This window comes from Ovis canadensis, chromosome 25 (genome assembly GCF_042477335.2).
Source record: "Ovis canadensis isolate MfBH-ARS-UI-01 breed Bighorn chromosome 25, ARS-UI_OviCan_v2, whole genome shotgun sequence".
Classification (NCBI taxonomy): Eukaryota; Metazoa; Chordata; class Mammalia; order Artiodactyla; family Bovidae; genus Ovis; species Ovis canadensis.
The window spans coordinates 20,850,446-20,867,396 of record NC_091269.1 but is presented as its reverse complement, the minus strand read 5'-3'; the positions used below and the strand labels follow the sequence as shown (position 1 = coordinate 20,867,396).

General features: G+C 42.6%; 1 protein-coding gene across 1 annotated transcript in view; it reads left to right on the top strand.

The window, feature by feature from the left end:
• Positions 1-16,951, top strand: part of FMN2 (formin 2) — a 354,330-nt gene that overhangs the window by 321,486 nt on the left and 15,893 nt on the right. The window contains exon 16 of the mRNA XM_070289497.1: positions 6,359-6,508. Coding sequence (XP_070145598.1) covers positions 6,359-6,508 — 150 coding nt within the window. The remainder of the gene's footprint in view (positions 1-6,358; positions 6,509-16,951) is intronic.

The following is a 16,951-nucleotide window of genomic DNA, read 5'->3' as shown; positions in this document are numbered from 1 at the left end:
TGAGTTAGGAACTCTTTCTTCTGTTGCTACTTTCTGAGAGAGATTCATTTTTTCCCCCCTATAAGGATGTGATAGAATTCCCTAGGGAAATCACCTACGCCTTGTGGTTTGTTTTCTGGAAGGTTATAAATTATTGACTTAATTTCTTTAATAGATGTACATTTTCAGATTATTTCCACTGTGAGATTGCTAATATTTAGTGTCTTTCCAAGATTTGACTTATTTTATCTAAATTATCAAAATTTTTGTCAAAGAATTATTCATAGCATTTCTTTAAATGTCAATGGAATTAGTAGTGACAACCCTTCTTTCATTATTTACATTACTAATTTGTGTTTTTTAGAACACTCCCTCGCTCCAGATACAAAAATAAACTCAAAACTGTTTGAAGACTGAAATACAAGACATGACATCATAAAACTCCTAGAAGAGAACATAGGCAAAACATTCTCAGACATAAATCACAGCAACATTTTCTTAGATCAGTCTTCCAAGGCAAAAGATATAAAAGCAAAAATAAATGAGACCAGGACTTCCTAGTGGTCCAGTAGTTAAGACTCTGTCTTCCCAATGCAGAGGTCCCAGGTTTGATCTATGGTCAGGGAACTAGATCCCACATGCTGCAACTAAGATCCTGTGTGCTATAGCTAAGACCCAGCACAGCCAAATAAAATTTTTAAATGGTTTATTAAATAAAATTTAAATAAATAAAATGAAAATAATATAAAAAGTAATTAAATTTTAAAATTGAAAATAAAAGTAAATAAAAATCTTAAAATAAATAAACTTTTTAAATTAATTAACTAAATAAAAAATAAATGAGACCTGGACTTTGCTCGTGGACCAGTGGTTAAGAATTCACCTGCCAATGCAGGGGACATGGATTTGATCCCTGATCAGGGAAGATCCCATCTGCTGTGGATCAAGTAAGCTCATGCACCACAACTACTGAGCCCGTGTTCTAGAGTCCATTCTCCACAAAAGAGAATCCACCACAATGAAAAACCTATACACCCCAAATGGGAAGTAGTCCCCATTCGCCACCACTAGAGAAAGCCTGAGTACAGCAACAAAGAGGCAGCATAGCTAGAAATAAATAAATATTAAAAAAAAATAAATGAGACCTAATCAAATTTAAAGGCTTCCACACAGCAAAGGAAACCATAAAAATTTTTAAAGAAAATGAAAAGGCTACCTGCAGAAGGAGAGAAACTATCTTCAAATAATGCAACCAACAGGGTGCTATCATGGAAAATGTACAAGTAGCTCGTATTACTCAGTATTAAAGAAACAACCCAGCCAATAAGTAGGCAGAAAAGCTAAAGAGACGTTTCTCCAAAGAAGACTTAGAGGTGGCCAACAGGCACATGAAAAATGCTCATGTGGCTAATTATTAGAGAGACATAAATCAAAACTACAGTGAAATATCCCCTCACACCTGTCAAAATGGCCATTTTCAAAATGTCAGCAAATAGTAAATGCTGGAGAAAGTGCAGAGAAAAGAGAACCCTCCTACACTGTTGGTGGGAATGTAAGCTGGTGCAGCTTCGATGGGAAACATTATGGTGGTTCCTTAGAAAACTAAAAATAGGGTTACTGTATGATTTCAAATCCTAAAAGATAATGCTGTACTGCACTCAATGTGAAAGAAGAAACTCAGCAGTGGCCACAGGACTGGAAAAGGTCAGTTTTCATTCCAATCCCAAAGAAGGGCAATGCCAAAGAATGTTCAAATTACTGCACTCATTTCACATGCTAGCAAGGTTATGCTCAAAATCCTTCAAGCTAAGCTTCAACAGTATGTGAACCGAAAACTTCCAGATGTTCAAGCTGAATTTTAAAAAGGGAGAGGAGCCAGAAATCACATTGCCAACATCCACTGGCTCATAGAAAATACAAGAAAATTCCAGAAAATCATCTACTTCTGCTTCATTTACTATGCTAAAGTTTGACTGTGTGGATCACAACAAACTGAAAAATTCTTAAAAGGATGGGGTTACCAGAACAACTTACCTGTCTCCTGAGTAACCTGTATGCAAGTCAAGAAGCAATATTTAGAACTAGACATGGAACAACAAACTGATTAAAAATTGGGAAAGGAGTACGTCAAAGCTATTTTTGTCACCCTGCTTATTTAACTTTTATGCAAAAGCCCAGGCTGGATGAAGATCAAGCTGGAACTAAGATTGCCAGGAGAAATGTCAATAACCACAGATATGCGGATGATACCACCCAAGGCAGAAAGTGAAGAGGAACTCAAGAGCCTCTTGATGAGGGTAAAAGATGAGAATGAAAAAGCTGACTTAAAACTCAACATGCAGAAAACTAGGATCATGGCATCCGGTCCCATCACCTCACGGCAAATGTTGTTCAGTCCTGCAGGCATGTCCAACTCTTGGTGACCCTACGGACTGCAGCATACCAGGCTTCCCTGACCTTCACCATCTCCCAAAGCTTACTCAAACTCATGTCCATTGAGTCAGTGATGCTATCCAACTATCCCATCATTTGTCATCCCCTTTCACTCCTGCCTTCAATCTTTCCCAGCATCAGGGTCTTTTCTAATGAGTCATCTCTTCGCCTCAGGCAGCCAACCTATTGGAGCTTCAGTTTCAACATCAGTTCTTCCAATGAATATACAGGATTGGTTTCCTTTAGGATTGACTGGTTTGATTTCCTTGTAGTACAAGGGACTCTCAAGAGTCTCCTCCAACAGCACAGATCAAAAGCATCAATTTTTTGGCACTCAGTCTTCTTTATGGTCCAACTGTCACATCCATACATGATTACTGGAAAAACCATAGATTTGACTGTACAGACCTTTGTCAGCAAAGTAATATCTCAGCTTTTTAATACACTGTCTATGCTTGTCACTGGTAAAGAATCTGCCTGCAATGCGGGAGACCCAGGTTCAATCCCTAGGTCAGGAAGATCCCCTGGAGAAGGACAACTCACTCCAGTATTCTTGCCCGGAGAATTCCATGGACAGAGAAGGCTGGTGGGCTACAGTCCATGGAGTCGCAAAGAGTTGGACGTGACTGAGTGATTATCACATTAGATTTGTCAAAGCTTTCCTTCCAAGGAGCAAGCATCTTTTAATTTCATGGCTGCAGTCACCATCTGCAGTGATTTTGGAGCCCCGAAAAATAAAGTCTGTCACTGTTCCATTGTTTCCCCATCTATTTGCAATGAAGTCATGGGATTGGGTGCCATGATCTTAGTTTTTTGAATGCTGAATTTTAAGCCAGCTTTTTCATTCTCCTCTTTCACCTTTTTCAAGAGGCTCTTTAGTTCCTCTTTGCTTTCTGCCATAAGGGTGTTGTCATCTGCATATCTGAAGTTATTGATATTTCTCCTGGCAGTCTTGATTCCAGCTTGTGCTTTATCCAGCCCATTATTTCACCTGATAGATGGGGGAAAGGTGGAAACAGTAGCAAATAGATGGGAAAATAGTGGAAAGTGGAAACAATGACAGACTATCTTCTTGGGCTCCAAAATCTCTGCGGATGGTGACTGCAGCCATGAAATTACAGGATGCTTACTCCTTGGAAGAAAAGATGTGAAAAACCTAGATACCATATTAAAAAGCAGAGGCATCACTTTGCTGACAAATGTCAGTATAGCCAAAGTTATGGTTTTTCCAGTAATCATCGGAAGTATGGATGTGAGAGTTGGACTATAAAGAAAGCTGAGTGCCACAGAATTGATGCTTTTGAACTGTGGTGTTGGAGAAGACTCTTGAGAGTCCCTTGGACTGCAAGGAGTACCAACCAATCAATCCTAAAGGAAATAAGTCCTGCATATTCATTGGAAGGACTGATGCTGAAGCTGAAACTCCAGTACTTTGGCTACTTGATTTTAAGAGCCAACTCATTGGAAAAGACGCTGATGCTGGGAAAGTCTGAAGGCAGGAGAAGGGGGTGACAGAGGATAAGATGGTTGGATGGCATCATCGATTCAATGGACATGAATTTGAGGAAACTCCAGGAGATGGTGAATAACAGGAGCCTGGCGTGCTGCAGTCCACGGGGTTGCAAAGAGCTAGACATGACTAGAGAATATTATACCCATTGAAACCAACAGGCAGAGTAAGGCAAATACTCTTATGATCTTACTTACATGTGATATAAGTAATTAGAAGTTTTGGATTAGCAGATACAACCACTGTGCATAAAATAGATTAGCCACAAGGACCTACTTTATAGTCAGTATTTTAGAAATTATAGTCAGTATTTTGTAATAAACTATAATGGAAAGGCATCTGAAAAAATAACTGGTCACTATGATGTATACCTGAAATTACCACAATACTATACTTCAATTAAATATATATACCTTTGTGTGTCTGTCTGTCTGTGTCTCTTAGGGTCAGCAGGCCAGCACCACATTGGGGTGACCACCCTTACCTGTCCTCCCCACTCATCTATACAGTTTCACTCACTTTACTCAGCAGATAGTTTTCAATGGCTCCTAACAAGAGAATCCTCTCATTTTCAATGTTATCTCTTAGTGGTTGTCTGAGATGTTAATATTAGGAGAAGCTGAGTGGAGGCTGTATTGGAATTCTCTATATTCTCAACTTTTTTTTTAATCTAAAGTTAATGCAAACTTAGGCCATGAAATAGGTGACCGTTATGTCAGCTGTCTCCTGTAAACTCCTGAGACTTTTGTAAGGGGAAAATGGAATATATTTAATTCAGTTTGCATCAGTTTAACCTAAAGGAGCAAAAGAAAGCTGTTAATAATTTCTCACTTTCAAGCTCAAGTAAACAAGATAGTAATGGTTCCATTATTTTAGGTCATGAGAAGGAAGATTGCTAAAAATTATATGTTTAAATCAGAGACTGTTGAGAGAAAAGTAGTGGAATGGTGGTCTATGAAGCCAGATTTTAAAATGAGTGAGGACGTGGGAGCATTTTTGTATATAAATAATGGTGTCTTTCAATGAGTCTGCATGGCTGAGAGAATATTACTTATAGATGCAGAAATCTGCATATGCTGTTAGGACCTCAAGGAAAATCCAATAATAAGACATCTGGGATGCCAGAAATAGAAGACAACGATTTGATACTTTGCTAAAGGAAGCAGGGGTAGGTGAATTAAACACCATGCAGGTGAAGAGCTTAACTGTGATTCAGAGGCAGTAAACAGAGTGAACAGCGATCATCATGCATTCATCACCCAGTTTCAGCAGCTCCTGAATTGGTTCCACCTATACCCCTGCCCGTGTGCCCCCTCCCACACTGTTTTGAAGCAAGTCTTCAACAGGTATAATGTCATTTATGTAGATTTTAGTATGTATCTCTAAAAGATCCCCTTTAAAAAATAACCACCAGCAGTTTCATCCCCCCAAAATAATAATAATCTCTAATCTCATCAAATACCCAGTTTCTTTTCAAAACTCCAATTAGTTCATATATGTAATAAATGATTTTATTTTCTTAGTTTGTTTGGAGCAAGATATAAAGAAATTCAAACCATTATAATTAGACAGTTTCTCTTAAGTGTTTATAATAGACTTTGCCCCCTGAAATTTATGTATTTAAAAATGTAGATCATTTGCCTTAGTTCTGAGTGTTATCACAAAATACCATACTGGATGGCTGAAACAGTGCACACGTCTGGAGTCTGGGAGGTCCATGTCAAGATGCAGCATAAATCGACGATTTCCTAGTTGTGTGCCGTCTGTCAGCCCTTTGAAACTCTTCTGAGCATCGTGTACGTGTAATATGAAGCGGCCTTGATGGCACCTTCTGGAGATGGGCACTGTTGCCACTGTCAGGATGCTGGCCGCCCTGCTCATACCCACTCAGCTGTGTTACCGTGATCTTCAGGGGAAGCCTCTGTCAGTATCTCCCAGGGCTGTTGATTTTTCCCCCATCAGGAATATAGGAAGTCCAATAGAATAGAAGCAGGACAATACACATATTATATAACATGTACACGTATTAAACTAACATGTACAATATGCATACATGTTAGTTTAGGGGCAGAGGGCTGATATTTCATTTGTTTAGAGTCTAGAAAAAAGGTATAGATCCACAGCTTCCCTTATGTCCCAACTTGATTGCAGGTTCATTTCTGAAATAGGTCAGACACATAGTGATTAATTTTGAAAATGGATGGACCAGGGATAGTTACCTGGATAGTTACCGGATAGTATATGGAAGACTCTTATCCGCTGCTAACATCTGTGTCCAAAAACTCTAACATGAAACCTTAAGAGAACTCCTGAGGAGTTGAGTCCTCTTGGTAATAGTAACGGCCTGAATGAAATCAGCCTTTGGATGAAGAAAGAATACCCCATATTGGAAAGTAATTATAGCTTTTACACTTGTATGTGTGTGTGCTCTCACAGCTTTTTGGAGACTACAGCCTATTTCTTCATGAGACCAAAACTTGGAGAGAAGGAAGTGTCCCCAAACGTTTTCTTCGGTATCTGGCATGAATTCAGCTCTGACTTTAAAGACTTTTGGAAGAAAGAGAACAAACTTATCCTACAAGAAAGGTAGGTGTTTTTCATTTACACAGTGGCATTTTAAAACTGGTGTTTTCTCAGGTGTGACCTGTTAGGGGTTGCCAACTTTCACATCCTGAATGAAAAACTAGGTCCTCACCCTGGGGTTTCCAGTCTAAGAGGGTGCTGAGGTTGCGCAGTACTTGGAGTTCAAATAAGAAGAGTCAGCACAGTGGCTGTGATGCTGCAAAGGGCAGCTAGGGTGATGATTTGCCAGGACCACTGTCTGGTAGACCAGGAAGCCACACAGAAGCAGACAGGCAAGAGGAGGAGTGAAAGAACCCTGCTGGGGTGACAGACCCACTCATTTCCAAAAGGCCTTAATAAGGTAAGATGAATCAGTTTGGTTTAACTTTTGCTCAGTTCATGGGATATTGTTGCACACTTCACCATTCGTATCAAAATTTCTCCCAGGTATCACCAAGAAAAAGATGATCAATATTTTTAAGAGATATTTTCAAGACTTATCAGATCGTATCACATTTCCTTAAGTGTATCTTCAGAAATGAAGGGAAATTTCCTGTCTAAAGTACATGGAATAGAGTCCTGTCCCTTGATTATGAAGCTTACACGAGTGCATTGTTACCAAGTTGGGAAGCATGTCCCCAAATTGTGGGGTCTGAAGGGAGAATAAAAGGGAAACCAAACCCTAATCCTGAGCCTATTAGTGTGCTTCCCACATCCTGACCCTAATAAGGATTTTGCTTTAGAAAACGTACCTCTTAAGGGACTTTATTCATCATAGCACAAAGTCCCACAATTTTTTTTTCATATCATCTTCATTTTGGTCTTGCTTATATACAAAACCACGCTGGCTCACCTAGTTTTCACTTGTAAGTAGATTTCAATCGGTCTTTAAATCAGGTGAGATTAATTGCTGACACTTGCTGAGCAAGTGGACTGTTCTCGCTAATAGAATTACCTACCTAGAGCCCGCGACTCCATCAGAGCAGGAAGTCTGCCTCGGTGACCAGTGGGTGGGAAAGAGAGCAGTCTGAATGGAAGGGAAACACTGTAAACATCTACTTGGAGACAGTGAACCTGTTCTACCTCAAGATGCATCACCCAGGTTAATGTAAAGGACATGTGCCAGGAGTCCAGATTGGTGAGGCAGGATTTTCCAGGAGTCCAGATTGGTGAGGCTGGAGAGAACTGAGTGAGCACGGGCCTATCTGGACCACTGTTCAGACGTGGATGTTTCCAGCTTTTCACCGAGCAAGCCTTGCTCGGTTTGGAAAATGGTGGGGAGGAAACTGTTTTTAACTTTGGCATGTTGCAGACAGCCTCCCTTCCTGGTGCTCACTGCTTCCATGCATGCCTCCTTTCAGCTCTGACCTAAGCCTGGGAAGGGCCTGGGGTTCAGTCACACTGGGAAACAATATAGAAAGATCAGTGTTTTCACTTTGCACAGGAGCTGGGATGATACTGATCTCAGAGGGAGAGATCCTAGTTCCCTGCCCAGGAATTAAACCTGGGGAACCTGGATGAAAACCAAGAGTCCTAGCCACTAGACCACCAGGGACTAGAGGTGAGAAGCAAAAGTGGCCCAGGCTCTTGCCCCTGTTTGTAAGCAAGACTGTTTCAAGGAGGCAAAAACTGTAAAAACAGGTCCAACATTTATGATTAGATACATAGCACAACATATGGGAGAGCACACAGGAAAACAGTTTGTTCATCCAGCTCAGAAGGAGGGCAGAGATACACACCTGGAGAGGAGTGCGGAGTGAGTGAGGAGGAACACAGTCTGGACGTGTTTAAATCACTTATATGGGACAGCCCTTCTAGATCTTTGTTTACCTTTGGCCAATTATCTTGTTTCTTTCTTCACACCTAACTGGTCCACGCACCTTCCCAAGGATGTGTGTGCAACTTTCTTCTCAGATGTATCCCTCCATAGAGGCCTATGGGTGCATGTCCACACTTATTATGGGGTGGGGTCCCTTCCCTGTTCAACCCCAAAGAAGACTTCCTGAACATGTGCAGACAGGGAAGTCTTCCTTGACCTCAGGAGTGGGCACCTTTTCTCTTTGCTTTAGCAGAACTCAGCTTTTACCAGTAGCTTTGTCCTTGGAGTGTCTGGGTGAGAACAAAGCTTGAATTTTACTCCTCTTGACAAATCCCAGGTGTCTGGCCCAGAGGCCCGCTGTCTCCTACCTCAATACTGACAGAGTGGAAATGGCGAAAGGTAGGCACAGACAGAGCAGGAGTGGAGAGGGCCTGAGGGCACACACGTGAGCAAGGGGTTCTCAGCTAAGGTCCTGGCATGAGATTGCAGGGGTCTCTCATCCAAGCTCTCCTCACCACGTGGCCTGTCCAGAAGTGCTGAGCGGCTCCCATGGAGATGATGTTGGCCTGGAGCAAGTCATTCACTGTCAGAAATGGCGAAGGCCTTGTCCCTGAGATAGAGCTGGGTCTCCAGGAAACACTGTTGACAACAGTCCACCATTTATGAGATCTTAGGCGTTGGACATGCTCACTGAGTATCTCATGCAATCAACCTGATCCTTTTTTTATACTTCCTCCTGTGCTTAAAAAAATCCAGTGGGCTTTTTGGCTCACTGGAGGTGACTTCATTTCATCTCGTAGTGATGTTAACGGGCAGGTGATGGGTGCTGTCCTCTGCACACGGCTCGCTTGCTCTTAACAGAGGACTTAGGAGGAGCATGTGGCAGGTGAGAGAGCTCCTTAGCCCTCCGGAGGACAGGGTGGAAGGTGTCTGTGGATGCCTCACTGCAGAAATGCCAACCGCAGCCTGGGGTTGGGTGGGGGCGTTGGTTACGTGTGTCTGTACCTGCCACCTGGCACCTGTCTTTTCAATGTCCTCTCCTCCTCCTGTGCTCCCTCTTCTCTCTTTCTCTCTCATCTGGACTCTCACCTTCTCTCGCCTTTCAGCTCCCTCCCTCCAATCGCTCTGTGCTTTAGCACAATTTCCAGGCCAGGCTGTTTCTTTACGGGTGGACCCCTGGCCATCAGTCCAGTGGGCTCACACTCTCCCAACCCAGGAGAAGGCATTCTCGAGCTTCTAGTAAAATCCCAGAGAGGAATTCCAGAGGAGTCGTGTGCATCTTTGGATCAGCCACAGTGGCCAGAGGTTGGTTCTGTGGGGACTGTGATTGGTTCAGCAGTCCTGCAACCAGAGAGGAGGATTGCTGTAAGTGACAACCCCTTCTTGGCAATGTCACTGGAGTTAGGGAGGAGCAGCCCTAATTTATTAAGCCTTTAAAAATAACCTGTGTAATTACCAGAATGTCTTAGCATGTCTTGAACTCAAAAGATGCTTTAATGGCATGGTTGAAATTTTCGTTTCTGATCAAGTTTTCCTTGCTCTAATTTGTTATGTTTACATTGAATACTATTTTAAGGTTGTAAATACTCTATAAAAGTCATTACTAATTGTTGTTTGAGTATGGAGTGGTAGTAATGTATTTTTGGCTTTTTCTGATGACTTATATGATTTAATAGATATATTTCTTGAAATGGTGAGTTTCTAGTCTGTGGGGAAAAGGTCTGCTGTCTTTCTAATCAATGGGGTATGGAAAACACAAGCATTTTCAGACCAGAGTTTTTATTGGCTTCCCAGGTAAATGCTAGTGGTAAAGAATACATCTCCAAGGTGAAACTCGGGTTTGATCCCTGGGTAGGCTAGATCCCATGGAGAAAGGCATGAGAACCCACTCCAGTATTCTTGCCTGGAGAATCCCTTGGACAGGAGCCTGGTGGGTTACAGTCCAGGGGGTCTTAGAGAGTCGGACATGACTAAAGCGACTTAGCATGTACACACACTTGCTGTGAGTTCTAGCTGTGAGTTCATACACACCTGGCTTGAGTTCTAGACAGGCATGGCTTCAGAGTTAGCTAAGTGGAGACAGTAATAGCTGCCCTGCAGAGAGACTATAACTGAGCAAGTTTACTAGAGTATATAGGGCAGTGTCTCCATGCTCAATATTCAGTGGCTGTTGTCCATCATTTAATATAAATGACCTCTTGATTATGATGACCCACAAGGTCACATGACATTCTGACAAGGCATGTTAGGAACATATCTGTAAATGCAAGGCATTATTGTGATGCAGTTGCCTTCTTGGTTGGTAAAATGTCTTGATTCTGAGTCCAAGGATGAACTTTTGTTTGAAGAGGCTGAAGTGACCTGTCCTTTCTTGGTTTTAAATCATGCTTACTCCTCTTTTGATGCTTTAGACAGCTGACCCATTGGTTTTGTCTTGAGTCAGAAAAAAATTTTTCATGTATGTGGAACTAGGCTTGTACCTTTATTAATCTGAGGTCCCTCTCCAGAGAAATCTGGACTCATTATTGAGCAACACAAAATATGAAAAATATTTTTTTTTAATGTCAGCTCGACTCTACCCAGAGGATGGGGACACGCTGACATGAATGCTGCCCAAGCACACTGTGTGTGAGGACCCAGGGGACCCATCTCATCTCCAGGGGTGCGTCAGCAGCACCGACCGCACGGGAGGCCCAGGGAGCTCGGGGGATAGGAGCTCGGGGACTCAGTGCAGAGTGACGGAGGCCCTGGTGCTTTTCTTTCCTTTTTTTTTTTCGTATTAAAAACCTTGTATCGGAGCATAGTTACCGTGCAGTGTTGCATTAGTTTCTGCTACACCGCAAAGTGAACCAGCTATGCGTGTGTGTGTGTGTGATATATCCCCTCTGCTGACACAGGCTTTTCCACAGTGACGGAGGGACCATGGTCCTGGGGGAGACAGTTGTGCGCAAGACAGCTTCATCGCCGGCAAATGCTCTGTCATAGCCGGACTCGGTCTTTAGGCAGAGTCCAGTTGTGTGACGTGTGGCCATCGTCTCCTTCCATGTTGCGTTTCCAGGCCCAGGAGACCCTCAGTCGTTTGATGGCGACCCTGTCTCTCTGGAGCTGACAGCCTAGCCCTGGTGCAGTGTGACAGGCGGGGGAAAGCAACAAGGGGAGATCAGTTCCTCCAGAATTCTGTTGACACAGATCTGATTAGGAGCGTACCAGGTGGTCCTGGGGGTGAGAGTGTCCTAGACGAGGAGACCAACCTCCAGGAGCCAGGCCTCAAGCCCCATCATGCAGTGAGGCCTGTCACCATTTCATTTGTAGTCAGCTTGAGACATTTTAATTAATCAGTGGTGGCATTAGTAAGGGTTGTGCTTAAAGTGCTGTCTAACTTGATTTGCTGTTTAATTTACTCTGAGGAACCAGGAGAAAGGGCAGCTACTCCTCCCACTGCGCAGGCGAGGGGCAGTCGGATCTGGTCTCAACCCCACTGGTCTGCGGTGGGAGGAAAAGTGTCTGTGTTCCCTGCCTTAGGATATTGCACAGTAAACTGAAGGTGCCTCATACACTGTTAACATTCCTTTTTCCATCATTTGTATGCATGTGAGCTGTGTGTTCAGATTGAAGTGGGGTGTCAGGAGAGTAGAAGGAAGCAACCATTTTCAGAGCAATGAAAAATAAACTGGAGCTAAAGAGACAGACTTACTGTTCTGTAATCATGTGTTCCTTGGACACCTAAGTGGAGCTGCCTCTTGGACCTCCACTCCGCACTGTCATATGCAGCAGCACGTGAAGCTGGCCAGCCACTTACCCCTTTAATTCAGGCATCAGTTTCTGGAGAAACGGCCCATAACGAAACCTTCCTCCTAGTTCTGAGCCCTGTAGCAGACGCCTTGGCTGGAAAATGACAAGACAGAACAGTGGCCAGTGGAGCCTGGGAATGTGTAAGGGATATGACGTACGCTCATTAAAGGAGCAATTCATATGCATTAAGATACAATAGGCAATTAGGTTCATGAATTTATTCATTCAGCAAATATTTACATCCTACTGTGTGCTCGGCAAATTTCCAGGCCATGTGTACCTTACCCTCTAGTGAGAGAGGCAGACAATAAAGAAGTGAACACACACATCTTTAAATTATAGGTTGAAAGTAGCACTATGAGGAGAGTAAAGAGTGAACCAATTTTGCAGAATGGAAAGCAGAAGAGTTTCATCTGGAAAGTGTGGTCAGAGGAGGCCTTTCTGAAGAGGCAACACATATGTTGACACCTGAAGAACTTGAGCCTGGTGAGGGCAGGATGGTGAGCCTGGCTGGCAGAGGTGTGGGAAGGTCACAGAGCCTGGCAGAAAAGACTGGCTGCTCTCCAGGTCATGAGATGAGTCTGAGGGAACAGGCAGGGGCCTGACCATTCAGGCCCTTGCAATCATGCAAACAGACTGACTTGTATCGTGGGTACAGTAAAAGTTCTCGCAGGGCTTTTGAAAGGTAATGACCTGATGCGATTCAGTTCAGAAGAGACAGTTGGGCCAAGTGGGTAGGAGACGGGGGACCATGGTATTGAGAAACGAGTAGGGAGAAACTGAGATGGCCCAGGTGAAAGGTGTGATGCTCTGGACCAGGAGAGGCAGCAAGAGGTGACAGGAAGCGGACCCTCTGCACACACATTATCTTGAGTTCCTGACTGGAGCAACTTTGGAGGTCAGGAAAGTCTAAGTCTCAGCTGCGTCATGACAAGCTTATGTTACCCAGATTTTAGAGATCAGGAAAGCAAACCTCCCCCTTTCTTTCTCCTAAAATGATTTATAAACAGCCATGGCTAAGAAAAGATCTAAGACTGTGGATATCAGAAAATTTATTTTCTAAAACTTAGTCCTCAAAAAATGATGTAAAACTCTAAGGCGAAGGTTAGATGGAAAAAAGTCACTGCACTTGCTTCTTTATCTTATCATGTTTCAAGAGATGTTTTTAAATTTTGAGAAAATCCTTTCTCAAAGCCTCATGTTCAAAAATGGAAAAAACTCACCCTGAAAGGTTCTGGTTTGAGCTTCTAACAGATAGTCGGGGTCAAGAGTCAAGAAATAACTTGTCCACAGACATTTTTTGCTTTGAAAAAGGATTTAAACAATTCTGGTGAGTTTGTAGAGACTTATGAAGGTATCTGAGCAATTATTAATTTCTCTTCAGCATTTGCTAAAAAGTTTTTTTGATGTATTAGCAAAGTTTGTAGTAAAACATATTTGAGTCAAAGTATGGTTCATGGAGTAAAGATATTTAAAAATTACTCATTAGAAATAACATCATGGAGTTTAGACAAGCTGAAAATGGGCTTCCTTGGTGGCTCAGTGGTAAAGAACCACCCTGTCAATGCAGGAGACACAGTTTCAATCCCTGGGTTGGGAAGATACCCTGGAGGAGGACAGGGCAACCCAATCCAGTATCAGTGTCTGGAAAATCACATGGATAGAGGAGCCTGGCAGTATACAGTCCATGGGGTCGCAAAAGAATTGGACATGACTTAGTGACTAAGCAACAGTGAACTAAAAATAATTCCTAAAGTAAGCTATTCCTTTACCAGCAAGCTATTATTTTGGGAATCATTTTCAATTTCTTTAGGAGCCTCTCAATGTGATGGTTATAACCTGTGGTAAGAAGAGGCCAGATTTGTCTAACACTAAATTCTTAGGTTTGTGTGGACTTCACTGGAGCCTGGATTTTTTGGGTAGAGAAAAATGTAAGAATTCAGGGGCCCCACCAGTCACCCCCTTGCGACATCTTCCTGACTGGCTTTGAGCCTTCCAAGCAGAGGAGCCCACTGGCCAAACATCCTTCTTCCTGTCTGCTTGGCACTGCACACTCAGACATGGCAGACCAGGGGGGAGCTGAGAGAAATGGAAAGTGTTGAGAGAGTAGCATTGAAACATATGTATGTAAATCACATGTAAAATAGCTAGCTGGTGGGAAGTTGCTGTATAACACAGGGAGCTCAATCCAGTGCTCTGTGACGACCTAGAGAGGTGGATGGAGTAGGGGGTGGGAGAGAAGTTCAAGAGGGAGGGGACATGTGTATGCTTATAGCTGATTGACATTGTTTATGGCAGAAACCAACACAACATTGTAGAGCAATTATCCTCCAATTAAAAATAAATTTTTAAAAGTTCGGGATCATGGGGTCAGTAATGGGTATTCAGAAGCTAGTTGTGAGAGAAGGGGGTGGGCAGGATCGTCTCCAAGACATAGGTGTTAGTCTCTACAACAGATTTGAAGCTGATGGCAGCATTAGACCCAGCCATGCTGGGTCATTTTGACAAAGAGCAGTTAACTCACTGGTTTTGCCTGCTGAAGTCTGATTAACACTTAAGAAGCAAGTGTTATAAGATATCAAACTCAGTTTTGAATGTCTGTGACTCTCACATGCTGGAAGGACATGGCCAAAATATTTTTTAAAAGGTCAGCCTAGAGTTTCCATGAGGTCCACAGTTCCCTCCTGGAATCCGTGGAAGAGGGCACACAGCAGTGTTACTCGTAACATCTGAACACTGGAAACAAACTCAAATGTCCATCAGCAGATGAGTGGATAGACAAAATACAGCACATCCTTACAATGGAATAGCACTCAATGATGAAAAGACATGAAGCACTGATATATGCTATAACATGGGTAAGCCTTCAAAATGCTGTGCTAAGAGAAAGAAGATGGTCACAGAAGAAGACTATGAAACACCCAAAACTGGCAAGTATTTATACAGGATCAGGAAGTACATTAGCCCTTGTTGAGGGCTGGGGGCAGAAAGGAATGGGAATTGACCTCTGACAAGTTTCCTTTGGTGGGTGGAATGTTCTAAGAATAGACAGCTGCACAGCATTGTGGGTGTAGGGTATGGGTTTTTCTGTTGTTTGTTTTGTTTTGTTATTTGTTTTTTTGGCCACATCATGTGACTTGTGGGGTCTTAGTCCCCTCATCCTTCCCCATCCCTCAGTAGTGACACCGCTGAGTCCTAACCACTAGAATACCAGGGAATTCCCTGTTCAGTCCACTTTAAGTGGACATTTAATAATATGTTAATGATATCTTAATAAAGCTATTAAAAAAAAAAAGTAAATAGAATTTCTCACATTAGCCACTAGGTCTAATCATGGACCACAATTGAACATTCCACCTGCCCTCAGCAATCTGTTCAGGTTGGTTACAGTTTTGAAATCATCCTGGCCATTTCCCCTGTGCTCAGGAGATACATTTAAGGAAACCAAGTCTTTCAACTACTAATATGACTAAATGAGCTAAATCAAAATTTCAGAGATAAATCCACTGGCACAAATTTGTAGGAAAACAGGTAGCAGAGTTCATTCCAAAATTTAAAAGATCTCCATCTATTTAAATAATGACTCTGTAGAAGTGAAATGACCAGTATTTCTCTGTATAAACTTCAGATTCAGGAAATCTTCAGTTCAGTCACTCAGTCTTGTCCTACTCTTTGTGACGCCATGAATTGCAGCACGCCAGGCCTCCCTGTCCATCACCAACTCCTAGAGTTCACTCAAACTCATGTCCATCGAGTCAGTGATGCCATCCAGCCATCTCATCCTCTGTTGTCCACTTCTCCTCCTGCCCCCAATCCCTCCTAGCATCAGAGTCTTTTTCCAATGAGTCAACTCTTTGCATGAGGTGGCCAAAGTATTGGAGTTTCAGCTTTAGCATCATTCCTTCCAAAGAACACCCAGGATAGATCGATCTCCTTTAGAATGGACTGGTTGGCTCTCCTTGCAGTCCCAGGGACTCTCAAGAGTCTTCTCCAACACCACAGTTCAAAAGCTTCAATTCTTCAGTGCTCAGCTTTCTTCACAGTCCAACTCTCACATCCATACATGACCACTGGAAAAACCATTGCCTTGACTAGACGGACCTTAGTCAGCAAAGTAATGTCTCTGCTTTTGAATATGTTGTCTAGGTTGGTCATAACTTTTCTTCCAAGGAGTAAGCCTCTTTTAATTTCATGGCTGCAGTCACCATCTGCAGTGATTTTGGAGCCCCCAAAAATAAAGTCTGACACTGTTTCCACTGTTTCCCATGAAGTGATGGGACCAGATGACATGATCTTCATTTTCTGAATGTTGAGCTTTAAGCCAAATTTTTCACTCTCCTCTTTCACTTTCATCAAGAAGCTTTTTAGTTCCTCTTCACTTTCTGCCATAAGGGTGGTGTCATCTGCATATCTGAGGTTATTGAGATTTCTCCCTGCATCTTGATTCCAGCTTGTGTTTCTTCCAGTCCAGCATTTCTCATGATGTACTCTGCATAAAAGTTAAATAAGCAGGGTAACAATAGACAGCCTTTACATAGTCCTTTTCCTATTTGAAACCAGTCTGTTGTTCCATGTCCAGTTCTAACTGTTGCTTCCTGACCTGCATATAGGTTTCTCAAGAGGCATGTCAGGTGGTCTGGTATTCCCATCTCTTTCAGAATTTTCCACAGTTTATTGTGATCCACACAGTCACTATGCTTTGGCATAGTCAACAAAGCAGAAATAGATGTTTTTCTGGAACTCTGTTGCTTTTTTGATGATCCAGCAGATGTTGGCAATTTGATCTCTGGTTCCTCTGCCTTTTCTAAAACCAGCTTGAACATCTGGAAGTTCACGGTTCACATATTGCTGAAGCC